This window comes from Colobus angolensis, unplaced genomic scaffold (genome assembly GCF_000951035.1).
Source record: "Colobus angolensis palliatus isolate OR3802 unplaced genomic scaffold, Cang.pa_1.0 Scaffold90, whole genome shotgun sequence".
Taxonomy (NCBI): Eukaryota; Metazoa; Chordata; class Mammalia; order Primates; family Cercopithecidae; genus Colobus; species Colobus angolensis.
This window is the reverse complement of record NW_012122932.1, coordinates 4,989,705-5,006,389: the sequence shown is the minus strand read 5'-3', so window position 1 is coordinate 5,006,389 and position 16,685 is coordinate 4,989,705. Positions and strand designations below refer to the sequence as shown.

At 53.3% G+C, this 16,685-nt stretch overlaps 1 protein-coding gene across 4 annotated transcripts in view; it reads right to left on the bottom strand.

The window, feature by feature from the left end:
• SYNPO (synaptopodin) overlaps positions 1-16,685 on the bottom strand; it is a 59,535-nt gene that overhangs the window by 3,786 nt on the left and 39,064 nt on the right. For 2 of the 4 annotated variants that reach the window (XM_011931594.1, XM_011931593.1), the window contains exon 3: positions 1,166-7,447. In XM_011931594.1, the coding sequence (XP_011786984.1) occupies positions 5,058-7,447 (2,390 nt within the window). In that variant the 3' untranslated portion in view covers positions 1,166-5,057. Of the gene's footprint in view, positions 1-1,165; positions 7,448-14,528; positions 14,739-14,957; positions 15,025-16,685 lie in introns of those variants that run through there. The other 2 variants (XM_011931596.1, XM_011931595.1) reach the window with 2 other exon arrangements.

Sequence of the window (16,685 nt, the reverse complement as noted above, 5' to 3'; positions counted from 1 at the left end):
GATGGGCTCTGTATGTCCTCCCGTCTGACCACAGTGTCACCTGAGCAGGGAGGTGGGGCCTAGAGCTCATGACCCAAGCCAGTCAACAACTACTGAGGCAGGGGAACCCGGCTCTTCAGCCAGAAGAGTAGGCTGGGGCAGGGAGATGGGAATAAGACTTTTTAATGTATTACTTTTTATATAAGTTTAGATTTCCGAACCGTATGAATGTATTACCTATTCAAAATTAAAATGTAAAAATATTGACCATTATTATTATTATTTTTTTAAGATGGAGTTTTGCTCTTGTTACCCAGGCTGGAGTGCAATGGTACAATCTCAGCTCACCTCAACCTCCGCCTCCTGGGTTCAAGTGATTCTCCTGCCTCAACCTCCGGAGTAGCTGGGATTACAGGCATGTGCCACCACGCCCAGCTAATTTTGTATTTTTAGTAGAGACAGGGTTTCTCCATTTTGGTCAGGCTGGTCTCCAACTCCTGACCTCAGGTGATCCACACATCTCAGCCTCCCAAAGTGCTGGGATTACGGGCGTGAGCCACTGCGCCCAGCTGACTATTATTAAAGTTGGACTTAGGGAAAGACCCTCTCAGCCCCAAACCCCTTGCCATGTCGCCATAGTCACTTCCTCATCTTTCCTTGGATGCCCAAGCAGGGAGGAAGATCCTCCTGACAGATGGAAAGACAAAAGGAAGTCGGGTCATTCCTCCCCAGGCAGCACATGCCCCTCACTGAGCTTTCTCACAGCATGGGGAGGGGAGTGTGGTTTTGGAGAGGCCAAGATGGTAAACAGCTTGGAGGCTATGAAGCACTGGTTGGCAATGCACGGCCATGCCTGTTTCCTATGTACTTAAGGACTTTCAGTCTACAAACTTTGTTCTCATCCTTTATCTCATTAGGTTTTCACGACAGACTAGTGAGGTAACTAGCATTACCACACCCATTTTACAAATGATGAAAATGAAGCTCAGAGGTGTAAATAACAATCTAGTGTGTTCTGCCCCACCAGGAAGTGTGTTTTGTGTGTGTGTGTGTGTGTGTGTGTGCGCGGCTCAAAGCCTACATGTTTAAGCAGTTTGAACTGGTTGGAAAGTGGAGGGCTTGGGAATCCCTGCCTAACATGTATCTCCTGAACTTTCCAACTGTTCACCCAATCAGATTCCAGCAATAACCAGTCCACCTTGCCATTCAATCCAATCCAAATTCACTAGCAGTCATCCACCAGAGTTCAGAGCTAGCCAGGCCATTCCATGCTTCCTACCCAATCAAAATCTAGAACCATCCAAAGATTTATTCTTTCATCCAATCAATGATCAGCCATAACCAAGCCAGTCATCCTCTCATCCAACTGAGGGTCTTCTAATTCCTTCTAATCCAAAGGAAATAGACACTAATTGTATGTTTTATCCAAACTGAATGTAGCAGCTGCTAGATGAGCCCAGACTCTAAATTGGAGCCTTTTAAACTAAAGAGGAATGTTATACAACAGCCTGAGCAGGACATTTTTCATGGGATGCTAGTGCTGGAGTGACCTTAGAGACTCCCTAGGGACATCCAAGCTCCCAGTCATCAAGCTGAAAGTTAAGGCTCAGCCTGGGATCCCACTCTTTTCCTCCCAGGGTCAGAATTGTGTATACATGAGCCAGAGACACTGGGAGCTTCTCTGTGTCTGTGAAACATCCCTGTCAGGCTGGTCGTAGAAGGCAGACTCCACAGTTTAGGGAGAGGAGCTGGGAGGGAGGTCCCAGCTCCAGGGCCAGAAAAGGAGTGCTAGGGCCAGATGCCAAATCACGGTGGGCTCTGGCATGACCCAACACCTGACCACAGTGCCACCCTGAGCAGGGAGGTGGGGTCTAGAGTTCATGACCCAAGCCAGTCAGTAACCACCCAAGGCAGAGGAACCTGGGGTCTTCAGTCAGGAGAGTAGGCTGCGCAGGAGAGCTATGATAATTACCTAAAAACCTCTAAAGCATTGTTTCTGCCTTTGGTGACCACAAGGGGAATGCTGGGGCCAATAAGTGGAAGGAACAACAATTCAGCCAAGACTACAAAACAGAAGGGCTCAAATGGGGTTGAATGTTGAGGGCAGTGGTAAGCAGCTCCTCATATCTGGAGATGGGCCAGAATCTGACCTCACTCTAACAGCCATGCCTGGGCACTGACTCTGTGTATGTTTGGAGTGGGGGGTGTGCACAATAGGAAAAGGCTGCAGGAAATCAGAACTCTTCACTTTCTGACAGACAGTTCAATGCACCATGCACACCAGAGCTCCTTGGGAATGCAGTGGGTGAAAATTCAAAAAGTAGCATCCGCTCAACCCAACCCCAAACCCAAAGCAGGGCACATGTGTAGGATGAATGCATAAGTAGAACACAATCAAACCTGGACTGTCAGAGACCAAACGGAGCTCCCATACCACCTTCTGTAATCCTTTCACTGCACAGAAGGGGAAACTGAGGCCCAGAGATTGGAAGAGGTTGTCTGAGGTCACACACGAATCAGATGCAGACCTGGGGTTAGAACCCAGTTCTCCTGACCATCTATGGCAGTTCTTTCCTCCCCACCAGGGGCAGAAACTCCATGCTTTCAGAATCCAGACAGTGAAAACAATGGCAAAAGTGGGAAATGGCCAAATGTAGGTAATAGAGAGGCGGGAGGGGGGCCTGAGGAACTGGAGAACGAATGCTGGCTGGAGGAATTTCTATTCCACTTGTAAAGAACCCAAACAAACCTGAACCAGAAGAGGTAGTGCATTTTCCCCAAAAATCCTCTACAGTATTTTTGGCCAAACTCTGAGGGAAGGAAAGAACAAAAGGTTGCTATTTGCACAGGGTTCTGGCTCCCTGAGTGCTGTAGAGAGGAAGCCCTCACTTCCAAGCCAGCACACTTCTGTACCTGTGCAGAACCAGACATACAGCAGATGCAGGCAGCACGCAGGACACAGCCACACTTTCACTCACAGTAATTGAGCAGGCCCACTCCACTTCCCAGGCTAGAATCAGGGAGGAGGAAGAGAACCCTGACCCCTAGCAGCACGGAAGAAAGAAAGAAGCAAGACGGATTTGAGGCAGAGTGTATTGAGAACATGAGAGAAAACAAAGTTGGGGGCAGAGCTCAGCCTGGCCGCAGGAGCTGCAGAATGAAGGGTGGGCTCTTCCATTGATGGCCCTCAAGGGTCAAAGGGAGCAGGGGTCCAGGGCAGGGGCTTCACTCTCTTCTGGGAGGGGCCAGGCCTGAAGGAGCTGAGCTCACTCACAACTCCCCCATGCATACCCCCTCAATTTGTGTGAAATGAGCTAAGAAGGCACCCCTGTTCCCATGGAGACAAGCCCAGAGCTCACAAAAACTGCAGGCTCAGCCCAGCATGGGCACCGCCTCCACCACCCCTTGCCCCACTGGGGAGCCCAGAAATAGGGCTGGGAAAGAGAAGTGGGTGGTCCTCGGCCCCCAGCCTTGCGAAGCTTCCATCTGAATCCTGCCACTTGTGTCTGTATTCTCTCACCCCCCACAAAGCTTGGTTTGGTCGGGGGCTGTATCATATCACCTCTAAAAGTGTCAGAGGTGACGGCGAGTCTCCAGCTACCTGACTTAACACCCTCACTGTATGAATGTGGAAACTGAGACCTACAGACACACATGCAGTTGGTCTGTTAGAATCCAGGTTTCAAGTCGTAGATTTTCCTCAAAACTCTAAGATCTCCTCTGTCCCTTCCCACTGCACTGCTATGCACCTGCCCCAGCTCCTGCTGGTGCTCCCACTGTCCCCAGGCAATCTTGAGCCTGAGCCAGCCCAGCCCAGCCCAGGCATCCCTTAGCCTCTTGCAGCAGCTCATTCCAACCCTTTCCTCACCAGGTCACCCTCACAGCCATCTAATGCCACCTGTCCTTTGGCAATAGCCCATTTCCTTTCTCTTTCTTCCCAGGGGACTGTCTTGTCACTTACAAGGTCTTCCTTCAAAGGACCAGCCTATCCTCTCAATCCTCACAGATTGTTACAGCTAGAAAAGCCCTCTTTGTATAAATGATAAAACTGAGGCCCAAAGAGAGAACGTGAGTGGGCCAAAGTCACACAGCAAATGGGAGGGTGACATGGGACCAGAACCCTCCTCTCCTGCCTCCCCCTGGGCCCCGTTCCAGTGCATTGAGGTGGCTTCTTTTAGTCAGGCAGATCTTGGTTGAATCTGAAGCCAAAACAGCCAATGGATACATGGCTAGGGGCCACCCTCCCTGTGGCACACCCACATCTGCACAGCCTCCTATAGGGCTCTCCTTCTCTTGGGGATCCCCTGGGACGTCCCCTACCCCTACAGCAGTGACAGCAAGCCAGGAAGAACTGGGGCTGAGGCCTGGGCCCAGTGGTCTCCCTAAAACAGAGCCAGGCCTCGGAGGGGGCAGGAAGAAAAGCGTCAGACAGCAGTGGTGGGCTGAGTCCGCAGCCAGCAGAAGGACCCCGGAGAGGAGCGCAGGCAGAGGCGAGGCAAAGCTCTCTGAAGCAGCGGAGAGGAAACGGTGTCCGGAAGGCAGAGGCAGAAGAGACAGGCCCATGGAGGTGAGAATCCAGCGATAGGAAGAAAGATGCCAGGAGCTTGAGCCTCAGGAGGGAGGCCCCCACTGGGGCAGCTGAGGAGGCAGACCCTTGGCTGGCTGACTCCACAGGCACTGGCAGGCTCTGTCTGCTCCAGAAGTCCCTGTTAGGATCCCCTTCTAGGCCACTCCTCCAGCAAGACGCTGGCATCAGACGCTGCATCCCTACAGCTCACAAAGGCCAGAGGATGCCCCTCTACCGCATCAGGGCTGCCAGACAGTTCTCTCTCCATGACCCTCCTCCCCACTCAGACATGGAGTCCGACCCCCGTTGTAGTAGGGGAGGGGCAGCTTCAGCTCAGAGAGGGGAGGCAACTCGCCCAAGGTCACAAAGCCAGCTGGTGGCCGCATCTGACCTTGAACCATGGACTCCCCATTCTCCTCACTCAGCTCTGTGCCATTTCCTGCCACGTCTGCTCTCCATCTGGCCCTCAAGGAGGGGAACTTGACCGGCAGTGGGACCCCAGTGGGGTTCGTTACTTGAAGCAGAAGGAAGGCTTCCACACCTGAGCCTCAATCCCGGCGTTCCGGGTAGAGAAGGAGGGCCTGGGGGCCTGCTTGGCTCGGGGAGACCATGCCCTGGAGGGAGACACGGGGGAGATGTCACCGCCGTAGGGAGGGCTCACAGCCGTGGGCTGCAGGCTGTCCTGGCCAGGGGAGGTGTAGAGGCCCGGTGAGGAGCGGGAGGGCCGAGGCAGGGCAGGAGACGGAGGGAGAGCCCCCTTGGGCAGGTTGGGCACCAGGTCCAAGGAGCTGGGCTTGGCAGGCGAGGCAGCTCTTGGTGAGACCTTGGCAGGCTCCTTGATAGGCGAGAGGACAAAGAGCGAGGGCCGCAGCTGGTACGGCGGCTGCTTGGTGGGCTCTGGGCGCAGGACCCCGTTCTCAGGCAGGTAGCCATGGTAGAGGGAGGCAGGCGGGGTCCGGGCTGGGCTTCGCGATGCCACTCGGAAGGCCCCGGGGGCGTTAGTAGGGTATTTCCAGGAGGAAGGCAGGGACATGGTAGGTGATGGGCAGCGGGCCAGCTCCGGTGTGTGACTTGAAGACTCGATGACATATTTCTCCATCCGTGACTGGCGGCGGGCATAGAGCTCAGCCCCCTTCCCAGAGGCCTCAGAGAGGTTCTGGTTGGGTTTGGGCTTCGGCTTGGCCTGGATGCGGGGTGACTTGAGGCAGGAGGCCCACTCTGGGACCGCCTCCTCTACCGCCGCGGGGCTGGCCCTGTCGCGAGGTGCTGGCTCCTGCTGGAAGTTGGAGGCCTCGGCCCCCAGTGCGAAGGGCTCCTCCTCCACGCCTACCTCCCCCTGGTCCCTCTGCCGCCGCTTCTCATCCGCTGTCTGTACCAGATCCAGCAGGTCTGGATTCGGGGTCACCTTAGGCTTCTCTACGAAGGTAAACATGGATTTGCGGCTGCCCCGGCGGGCCATCGACTCCTCCAGAATGCCTGTCTTGCTGGCAGGAACAGCCTGGCCCTTCAGATGAGAAGACTTGGGGTCGGAGCTGGGGTACAGGGCAGAATATGAGGGAGGAGACCTCACCCAGGAAGCCAGAGGGGCTGTGGACAAGGTCTCAGTGTAGGTGGGGGGTGCGGTGAAGTTCCCCAAGGGGCGTCTCTCTGAGGCCGGGCTTCGCTGCCCCATCAGCCTCCTTTCCACCATGGGGCTGTGGGACATTATGTGTCTCTGTGGCCGGGGACTCCTGTCTGGGATACTGGGGGGCTGAGGAGCCGGGGCCTTCTCCCCAAAATGTCGTCTCTCTAGCATGGGGCTCCTCTCCATCTGGCTGGTGCCCCCTGGCGCCTGGATCCCAAAAGGCCTGGCCGTCCTGTTGACCACTGATGGGGGCTTGGCCAGTGTGAAGTGGACCTCACTGTAGACCTTGGTGGATGTGGTGGCAGCTGCTCGCCCAGACATCTCTTGATCTGCTGACACCACTAGGGTGTTGGGCTGGATGTCAATGAGCAGGGAACTGGACATGAAATCTGAGGCTGGGGGCCTGGAGCTGGGGATGAGCGTAGCTTCTCTGGAGAAGGTGCTGGTGGTGGTAGCTGGAGTTGATACCTTGTCAATTAGGAGCGTGCTACATCTCACTTCCTCAGCTGGTGCCTGGGGTTGCCCGTCAGCACACAGGGTGCTGGGTTTGGAAGCAGGCACTGTGCCATTGGATGGGAGTTGGGCCTCTGAGGAATTCTGTTGGATGCTAGAAAGTGGCAGGCTCTGTGGGACGACAGTTGCCGGTGGGTTCTGATTGACATCGGTGGCTGGCGGGTTGTGGCTGCTGTTAGAAACTGGTGTGGTGAGCGTGGCACTGGGCGAGGCAAGGTTTTGGTTGACATCTGCAGATGGGCTGTGGTCCTCAGCTGGAGGTGGGGCCGGTGAGGACTGCTGGGCCTCTCGGTTTTGGGACAGGTGGAGCCCATTGGCTGTCAGCAGTGCTGCGTTCTCCTTTAGATAAACCACCAGTGGCACCTCTTCCTCCTCACTGGCCACCCTCTCCAGGTGCCGCAGCAAGCTAGCCTCCTCTGAGTACCCCTCCATGCTGTGGCCAGGGACCCCTCTGTCGGGGCTCTGGGGATTGGGGTGCCGTGGAGGGCCTGGCTCCGGCAGCGAGGTAGAACTCAGGCTGAGCCCCGGGGCATGGCCTGGGGGGCTTTCAGGGAGCACTTTAAGGGACTCCTGGCTGGGCTTCTGTCCCCTCTGGCCGTGGCTCTCCAAGGTGAACTCGTTCACCCTCTGCCGACGCCTGTTGAAGAGTTGGACGCCACGGGAATTGGAGCTGGGAGGGGTGGTCAGCTGGGCTGCAATCTGCTGGCTCCGCGCCTTGGCCTCTTTCAGATCCTTCTCCGTGAGGCTAGTGATCTGGCCCAATGCTGCGGGGAGGGACAGAAGCCCAGTTAGCAAACAGGAATGCAGTGACACAGGGGTGCACAGACAGACAGGCAGACCGAGATGGTCGCCTCGGCCCTTCCTACACAGGATCTCTTCTTCTGGAACTTAATTGTCACTCACTGTTTCTTAGAATTAGCGCACTTTGTAATCAGCCCTGACCTACCTTTCATGGCCCAACTCAAATGCCACCACCTCTACGCCACTCTGATTATCCTCTCAGGATTAACTGGTCCCTGATTTGGATTCCCCCTGACAGTTGCTGATACGGCACTTTACCAAACTGAGTATGAACACCTCACCCTAGAAGTCCCACCGTGTCCCTGGCTCCTCCCCACCGCCTTCTCCTCCCTCACTAGGCTCTGCCACACTGGCTTGCTTTCTCTTCCTTGAAAATGCCAAGTATGTTCCTGCCCCAGGGCCTTTGGACTTGCTGCTCCCTCTGCTTGGAATAATCTTTTCCCAGGTAGCAGTCCATGCTGGTTCCTTCTTGCCACTCAAGTCTCAGCTGGAATGTCCCCTCTCTGGAGGCACCTTTCCTTCTCCTATCCCAATCTGTTTTGTTTTCTCCATAGCATTCACCAAGTTGAAATGATCTTTATGTTTCCCTCTCTATTATCCATCTCCTCACCTAGAGCATAGCTCCAAGGGGCGATGATCTTGCCTGACATGTTTTTTTGTTTTTTTGAGAAGGAGTTTCGCTCTTGTCACCCAGGCTAGAGTGCAGTGGCGCAACCTCGGCTCACTGCAACCTCCGCCTCCTGGGTTCAAGTGATTCTCCTGCCTCAGCCTCCCAAGTAGCTGGGATTACAGGCATGTGCCACTATGCCCAGCTAATTTTTGTATTTTTAGGAGAAACAGAGTTTCACCATGTTGGCCAGGTTGGTCTCAAACTCCTGACCTCAGATGATCCACCCGCCTTGGCCTCCCAAAGTGCTGGAATTACAGGCATGAGCCACCGCACCCAGCCACCTGACTTGTTTATCACTCTAACAGCAGCTCCTAGAACAGCGCCTGTCATACAGTGGCACTCAGTAGATATTGCTGAATGTACAAATGAACCCCCAGAATATTTTCTGTGTGCCTTCCTTAGGGCCCTTTATACTTTCAGACTTATAGTATAGGAATGTGCTCTAATTTTTTTAAACAAAAATATTTCAGTAAACCACTGTCTGGTTTAATTTTTTTAAATTTGTATTTATTTATTTTTTTGAGACAGTGTCTCACTCCGTCACCCAGGCTGGAGTGCAGTGATGAGATCTCAGCTCATTGCAGCCTCTATGTCCTGGGATCAAGTGATTCTCCTGCCTCAGCTCCCCAAGTAACTGGGACTACAGATGTGTGCCACCATACTCGGCTAATTTTTTTTTTGTAGAGACAGGGTTTCACCATGTTGCTTAGGCTGGTCTCAAACTCAGGTGGGCTCAAGTGATCCGCCCACCTCAGTCCCTCAAAGTGCTGGGATTACAGGCATGTGCTTTGATTTTATAAAGAGATGTCACTAATATTTCCCCTTTTTAGAGTAGGTAATACATTCACATAGTCTAAAATTTTATTTATTCATTCATTTTTATTTTATTTTTACTTTTCTGAGACAGGGTCTTGCTCTGTTGCCCAGGCTGGCATGCAGTGGCACCATCATAGCTCACTGCAGCCTCAACCTCCTGGGCTCAAGCCATCCTCCCACCTCGGCCTCCCAAACGGCTGGACTATCATCAGTGTGCACCGTCACGCTTAGCCAATTTTTTTTTTTGTATTTTTTGTAGAGAAGGGGTCTCGCTATGCTGCCCAGGCTGGTCTCAAACTCCTGGGCCCAAGTGATACTCTGGCCTTGGCTTCCTAAAATGCTGAGATTATAGGCATGAGCCACCATACCTGGCCCTAAAAATTAAAACATAAAAAGGTATACAGTAAAAAGTGTCACCCCATCCCCGATTACTCCATATCACAATCAGGTAACCACTGTTTGTGTCATTATTCTATCTCCTCCCAGGATTTCTTCCCATTTTTACTTAAATAATCATTTTAAAATTCACATCCTGTAATACTAGAAAAGTAACAAATTGAGCTAGTTTCACCAACGACTACTCTAGAATATTGCATTCTTTTATTTTGTCTGCACAAGACCACAATGAGACAAGCATTGCTTGCCTGTGTTTTTCAGAAGAAGAAATGGAGGTTCAGAGATATATAAGGAAATGCCCCAAGGCTGCAAAGCCAAGGGTGACAAAGCTAGAGTCAGAACTGTTCTTTCTGGGGTCTCCAGCCCATGCTCAAGCTATCTGCTCATCCCAAAAGGTCTCTTTGGGACATAAGGGGCAGGAACAAGGTCATCAGGGGTAAGGGGTCAGTCTGGGACTTGAGGTCCTGAGATCAGGCTGAATTCAGTCCCCTATTAATCTATAAGATCACTATAGGCAACCATTTCTCTTTCTATCCCAAGTGCCCAGCTGGTACACAGTTGGTGCTCAATTTATAATTGTTGAATAATTAATGAACAAAGGATGCATGAACAAACGCCTTGACAGACAGGTGGATGGATTAGCCTGTGACCAGCGTCAGAAGCAACATCAGTGGCTAAGAAAATTCCTCCCTCCATCACCCCTCTCCTCCCTACTGTGGGAAGCTAATTAGTTCTTGAGGAATCTGACCCTGCCTTCCCTTCCCTTGCCCTCATTAGCACTGGCCATGGCATGCTGAGTCTGTCTCCAGGGACAGTCTTTCTAGGCATCTTGCCAGCGAGGCTCTGAATTCATGGACTCTCAGAGCTGGAAGAATTCTTATAGAGGAGGTATTTCATCACCACCCTGTTTTATAGGTGGGAAACAGAGGTCCAGAGAGTAGCCCAGGGTAGAGCCGGCTGACCCCACATGGGAGCCACAGGGAGGTCCACACAGAGCAGAGAAGCTGTGACCAGCAGCGTCATAGCATCTCCACTGGGGCCAGGCCAAGCAGCCACAGGTTTTCTGGCCACAACCTCCTTCTTCCCTCCTCCATCGAACCTGGCTTTCCCCTAACCTATTAGAAACAGTGAAAGCACACAGCCTATCCCACCCACCCATGATACTACTCCCCTCAATAGGACTCCTCTCCTGCCTGGATCACCCTATTAAAGATGTCTATTAGCCAGGCTGTTCCCCTGGGAGGTGCCTAAGGGATGGGGTGCCAGCCACACAGGAGGGCTCTGAGAGGTTGCTCAGCTCATGCAGCATCTGCTTAGAATCCAAGCTCTGCCATTTGCTAGCCGTGTGACCTTGGCAAGTTACTGTACCTCTCAGAGCCACAGTCTCCTTAACTCAACATGAGTGTTGGGAGGCCACAGTGAGATCATGAATGCCAAGGCCTGACTGCCATGAAGCCCAGGTGGGCAGAGGATCTTGAACTCCTGAGCTCTGGCATAAGCTGGCAATTGGTCACCCCATTCCACTCCCTGGAAAAGGTCAGATACTCTTCCAGCATAGGAGATTCGCTGAAGGTCAAACAGCAGGGGATTCCAGAGCTACGGGGAGGCAGAGCTTACTGCCCCCAAACACAGAACCTCGGAATCTCAGAGGCGGCTGTCACCAAGTCCAATCCCCACACAATTCTTGCATCTTCAAAACCACACCCTTGAGTGTGCAAGTCTCTGCTTATATACTCAGGTGACATGAGCTCACTCCCCCAGGAGGTGCCTTCCACTAATTAACATTCCTCAGTCAGAAAGTTCCTCCTTACATTAACTTCCATCCACTTTTTTTTTTTTTTTTTTTTTTTTCTGAGATAGGATCTTGCTCTGTCGCTCAGGCTGGAGGGCAGCGGCGCCATCATGGTTCACTGTAGCCTCAACCTTCCGGGATCAAGCGTTCCTCCCACCTCAGCATCCTGAGTAACTGGGACTACAGGCATGTGCCACCATGCCTGGCTGATTTTTGTATTTTTTGTAGAGACAGGGTTTCACTATATTGCCCAGGCTGATCTTGAACTCCTGAGCTCAAGTGATCCACCCACCTCAACCTCCCAAAGCGCTGGGATTACAGGTGTGAGCCACCATGTCCAGCCTTCATCCACTTTCTTGATGTGGGTCTGCCTCCCCAGGCTGCACAGAAAAAAATCTTCTCAGCCAGGCGTGGTGGTTCACGTCTGTAATCCCAGCATTTTGGGGGGCCAAGGCAGATGGATAATGAGGTCAGGAGTTCAAGACCAGCCTGGCCAATATGGTGAAACCCCATCTCTACTAAAAATACAAAAATTAGCTGGGTGTGGTGGCAGGCGCCTGTAATCCCAGCTACTTGGGAGGTAAGGCAGAAGAATCACTTGAACCAGGGAGGCAGATTGCAGTGAGCTGAGATCACACCACTGCGCTCCAGCCTGGGTGACAGAGCAACATTCCATCTCAAAAAAAAAAAAAAAAAAAGCTTTCTCATTCATTCCAGCCTGACAGCCCTGCAGAGATTTGCAGATACATCAGATCCTCTTGGGACAGGGTCGGGATAAACATCTGTGGTCCTACCAGTGTTTCTTATGACACAGTTGCAGCAACAGTAGCTAACATTGATTGGTCACTTACTGTATACCTATACACATACTTTACTCATATTATTTAATTTTCAAAACAACCCTATAAGGCACAAATTATTATTATTTATTGATGAGAAATCTACGGCCCAGAGAGGTAAAGTGAGCTGCCCAAGATCACAGAGCCAAAAGGAGTAGAGCTGTGTTCACACGTGGCTCTGCGTTACTGCAGAGAGCACTAGGCTCCTGGCTGGCCGGTTCCCACCGTGCGAGGCTCATAGAAAGCACTTCAGTGTTTGATTACTCCAGACCTCTCAATGCCCTTGCATTTTTCTGCTTTTCTCCTTACTGGCTCTAGAAGGCCATGGGTTTAGAAAATCCTCAAATGTCAGAGTGTGAAGGGCCTTTAGAAATAAGCTGGCCTGGGAGGCCCAGCCAAGGAAGGGGTCAGAGAGGAGGATGTGAGTCCAAGACCAGGTCAGCTGACTCCCAGTGAGGCTCCATTCACAGCCTGGGCTGCTGCTAAGATCCCATCACCGCCACCTCTCTGAGCTTAGAACTGCTCCCAAGCTACTGTTCTGGAACAAGAGGAATGGCAGAAAAGGCCAGGAGGTAAGAGAGCCCTGCCCTCCAAGGCAAGCTCCTGCAGCCCACACTCCAGCCCACAGTGACTCCATGGAAAAGGAATTCAGCAGGAGGTTTGGACCAGATCCAGCCAGCCATCCAGATGATTTTTGCCACCCTTCACAAACAAAGCTGGGGAGGGAGGGGGCACCCCAGAGTCCCTCGTAGCAGGGCACCAGGGGGCAAGTCCCTCTAAAATTCCTCAGACTAGGGAGCTGCCCTCTCTGGCAATATCCCAGGCAGCTGCTTCAAGATCTTGCTCCTGATGTCAAAGGTGGGGGTGGGGAAGTAGCCAAAGGCTACAGGGGACAGGTACCTCATTGAACCCTCAATTGGCCTGGCTGTGGCCTGCACTTGTGCAAGTCATGATGTCCCCACCGCCTCCCCACCCAAACTGATGCAGAGCCAGGTTGGGGGGCTAGCCCTTTAAAGACCCACCCTGGACATTGGATCAGGAGCCCTGAAGACAGGCCTTCAAGAGAGGAAGGGGCGGAGCGCGGACACAATGAAAAGCTGCCTGGGGTCAGGAGACTTGGGTCCAACAGGGTAAATCCTGAAGTGGGGGAGTAGGCGAGAAGCCCCAGCACAGTCATTAGAAGGGGGTTTGCAATGACCACTGTCACTACCGAGCCCCCACTGCAGCCCAGGTGCAGTGCTGTGCACTTGATGCTCACCACCTTGTTCAGTTCTCACAGCACCTCCAAGAGGTAAGTCCTGTGATTCTTCTCATTCTGCAGGTGAAACGGGCTCAGAGAGACCTGCCCAGGGTCACACAACTTAAGAGTGGCAGAGCTGGAATTCAAAACTCAGAAAAGTCTGGCTCTGAGTCTAATCTCTTAACTATTCTCCTTCCAGACTAGGACTCTGGAAAGACAAAAAACAAGAGAGGCTCCAGTACTCCTGGATGATGGTCTGCAAAGCTCTCTGCTTCCTCATCTCGTGATCAATGCCCCTTAGCAGCGTCTTCTCCCCTGAAAACCCAGCTGCCTAGAACAACTCCTTCTTTCTCCCACTTCTTCCTCTCAGAAGAAGAGTTGATGAACTCATTCTTACTAAGGTAGAAAGGACTGCTAGGGCATGAAAGATTAGTAGAGTGGGAAGATCACAATGTTGGGAGTCAGGAGACCCCAGTTCTCATTTGGCGTAGGAAGAGACAAACCCTTTCCACCCCCCCCACCACCCACTGTGGACAGCTGCCTGTTCTGCCCACCACTTGGGGCCCGTGTGGACGGAGGATCCGCAGGAGGGAGGTGGGGCCGGGGAGGGGAGGCCAGAGCAGAAGGTCAGGACAGGGAGAATTCAAGGAAATGCTTCTTTACACGATGCCGTCAATGGGAGTGTCCAGCCAGGGTCGGGTGGGGTGGGGTGGGCCAGGGGGCCAAGGGTAGGAATAGAGATTGGCTCAAGGCAGCCCATTGTGGTTGTCCAGGGGTCTTGGCAACAGGAAGGGTAAACAGGCTGGGTAAACTGCCCCCCTGGTGAGGTCAGGAAGGAACCAATGACTGGCCACTGCACAACCTCTGGCTCAGCTGGGGGCAGGAAAATGGAGAGGCCTGAGTGATGGCCTGGCTACCTTGGCAGCCCCTTCCCCATTCCTCCCGCTGAAAGGAGGAAATGACGCAGGCTCCAGGCCCTGGGGACTTCTCCATCCCCAGAGTCATGGCGAGTGCAACCTGACTGGGGCCGGCAGACTGCCAGACCTCCTCTTGGGAGGAGAATAATCTAGGCTTTGGTGGGAAAGACTGCCGGGCATGGGAGAAGACACAGAAGTGGGGTGGGGAGCCCCAGGCCCAGCCCCCGCCTCACCACTCACAGGCTGGCAGAAATCACCGCATACCTCTCTCCCTTGATGCCCAGAGGAGAGACTAAGATCAGAGGGGGACACCACATGCCCTAAGTCATATAGCCCAAGCCACAAATGCACCTCCGGGTGCTCATCTTACTCACTCTGCTGTGTCCTCCCTGAAGCCAAGCTTCTCCCTGGATGCTCCTGCCGGCCTTCGGGCCTCGGTGCTCAAAGCCTCGGGCAAAGGCAGCCAATTGCCTGGCTGACGAAGCCAGGAAAATCCCACATCGACAGCAACACGAAGGAGCTGGATATGACTTTTCTCCTCCACAGATGACTCAGCCCAGCTCTTTATCAGGAAAACCGATTTTGCAACAGCCTTTTAAATGGCCTCTCCACCCCCAGTCTCTCCCCCGCCAATCTACCCGCCCCACGCTGCCAGATTCATCTTCCTCCCTCTGGGCTCCACTCATGCCTCTCTCCTGCTCAAAACCCTCTGCTGCCTCCCCAGGACATGGAGGATCAAGAGGAGAGGCTTCATCCTGGCATTCAAAGCCCCTCCATTGGGACCTGCCCGAGAGCTCACTCACCTTCTCTCTGTGCCCTCAGCAACAGTGGAGGGAGTTCGGTGGCCTGTAGTTCCCACAGTTGCCCAGTGAATTCCTGCCTGCAGAGCAGCGTTTGCACAGACCCCCCTCTACCGGGAACCCTCCTCTGTCTCACATCCTTTCTACATGCCCTAATCCCTCAGATTTCCGGCCTACCTAGAATGCTACCACCCCCTCCAAAAAGCCTTCCCTGATCCACCAACGTTCTATCTGCACCACTTCATAACCATCACCTTGCGTATTATTTATTCTAGTAAAAGTTATCTTTCAGGGTGTGCTCACCACATGCCAGGTACCAGGACAGGGCCTTACTTCACTCACTTCCACAGCAACCCAGGAGGCCAGCACTATCCTCATTTCCACAATAGAGAAGACGCTGGCTCAGAGGGGTGCAGTGACTTGCTCAAGGTCGCACAGCCAGCCAGAGGAAAAGCTGAAATTCAAGCCCAGGTTGGCCCAATGCCCAGTCCAGGGCCAGTCACGTGGGCCATGCCGCCCCCTCCCAGTGTTTTGTTTTGTAGCAATCAGGCTCTGGGCCCTATTTTCCCCCAGAGACTGCAGCGGCCTCGAGGGCAGGGGCCTTTACGGCTTCACCTCTGTATTCCTCCCTGGTCCCCTCCACATCTTCCACTGGCACTTGCAGAATAAACATGAAATCTATGAGAATGACAAGAGCCAACATTCTGGGAGCACCAGCCAGGTGCTCCAAGCCAGGGGTTTAACGTGCCTTTTCTCATTTAATCCTCACAGCAGCTCAGAGAGGAGGTTCCCTTATCCCCATTTCGTAGATGAGGAAGATGAGGCACACAGAAGCAGCTAACTCACTCCAGGTCTCACAGCTTAGCAAGGGCCCCTCATGGTCTGACTGATCTCAAGCCTGGATGCCTTCCTTCCGAAGAGCTCCCCACAGAGCAAACTCACCTTCCCTACTCACCCACCCAGGCCCAGCCCAACAGCCATTTCTTGTCGGAAGCCCTCATCAGTCCATTCAGACTCCTAGATCAGTGCTCCTCCCCTGTTCAACCTGGCCCAGAGGCCCCAAACAGAAACAGGGCTCAGAGGAAACAGCAGGTTGAGAAAACTCAGAAACCCGGGGTAAGGAGGCTGGGCCTGGCCAAACTTCTGGTTTCTCTCTGCTGGCACTGGGTCGGGATCAGGGAGGGCAGAGATGGAAGGGTTAGGGGAAGCTAAGATGAGGGCTCTTCAGTCAGCGCAGGCCCGACCCATCTTCTATCCTTGCAGGATCTTCTATCCTGCTCCCTGCTGGCTGACCAGGGCCCTGCCAAAGGCCAGGAGCCACAGCCTCTCTCTTGCCCACTCTACTGGGGTAATCATTAATCTATAATCAGTCGATTTTTAGAAACTTTGAGATGGTAACCCAGAGAGAGGCAGGCTGAGCCCCAAGTATACAGCAAACTGAAAAGGGAGGGCTCACAGAGAGGATCACAGGAGCACAGCCCAGCCTTCCACCTCTCCAGTCCAACCCTGGTGAGCTAGTCCTGTGCTCACGAAGCCCCCTCCTGCTGTTTCCCTCTCCCCACTCCCAGCTCCCTGGAAGCCTTAGGAATACAGAAAGGACCGTCACACCCTGCCTTTCCAGAGAAAACACATAATCTAAAGGACAAAAAGGTGGCAAGTCAGGGCAGGGGAAAGAGGTGGTTTCCCCTAAACTGCCTCTGCCAGGGTCAGGGCGGGGCCTAGGTCATCTGT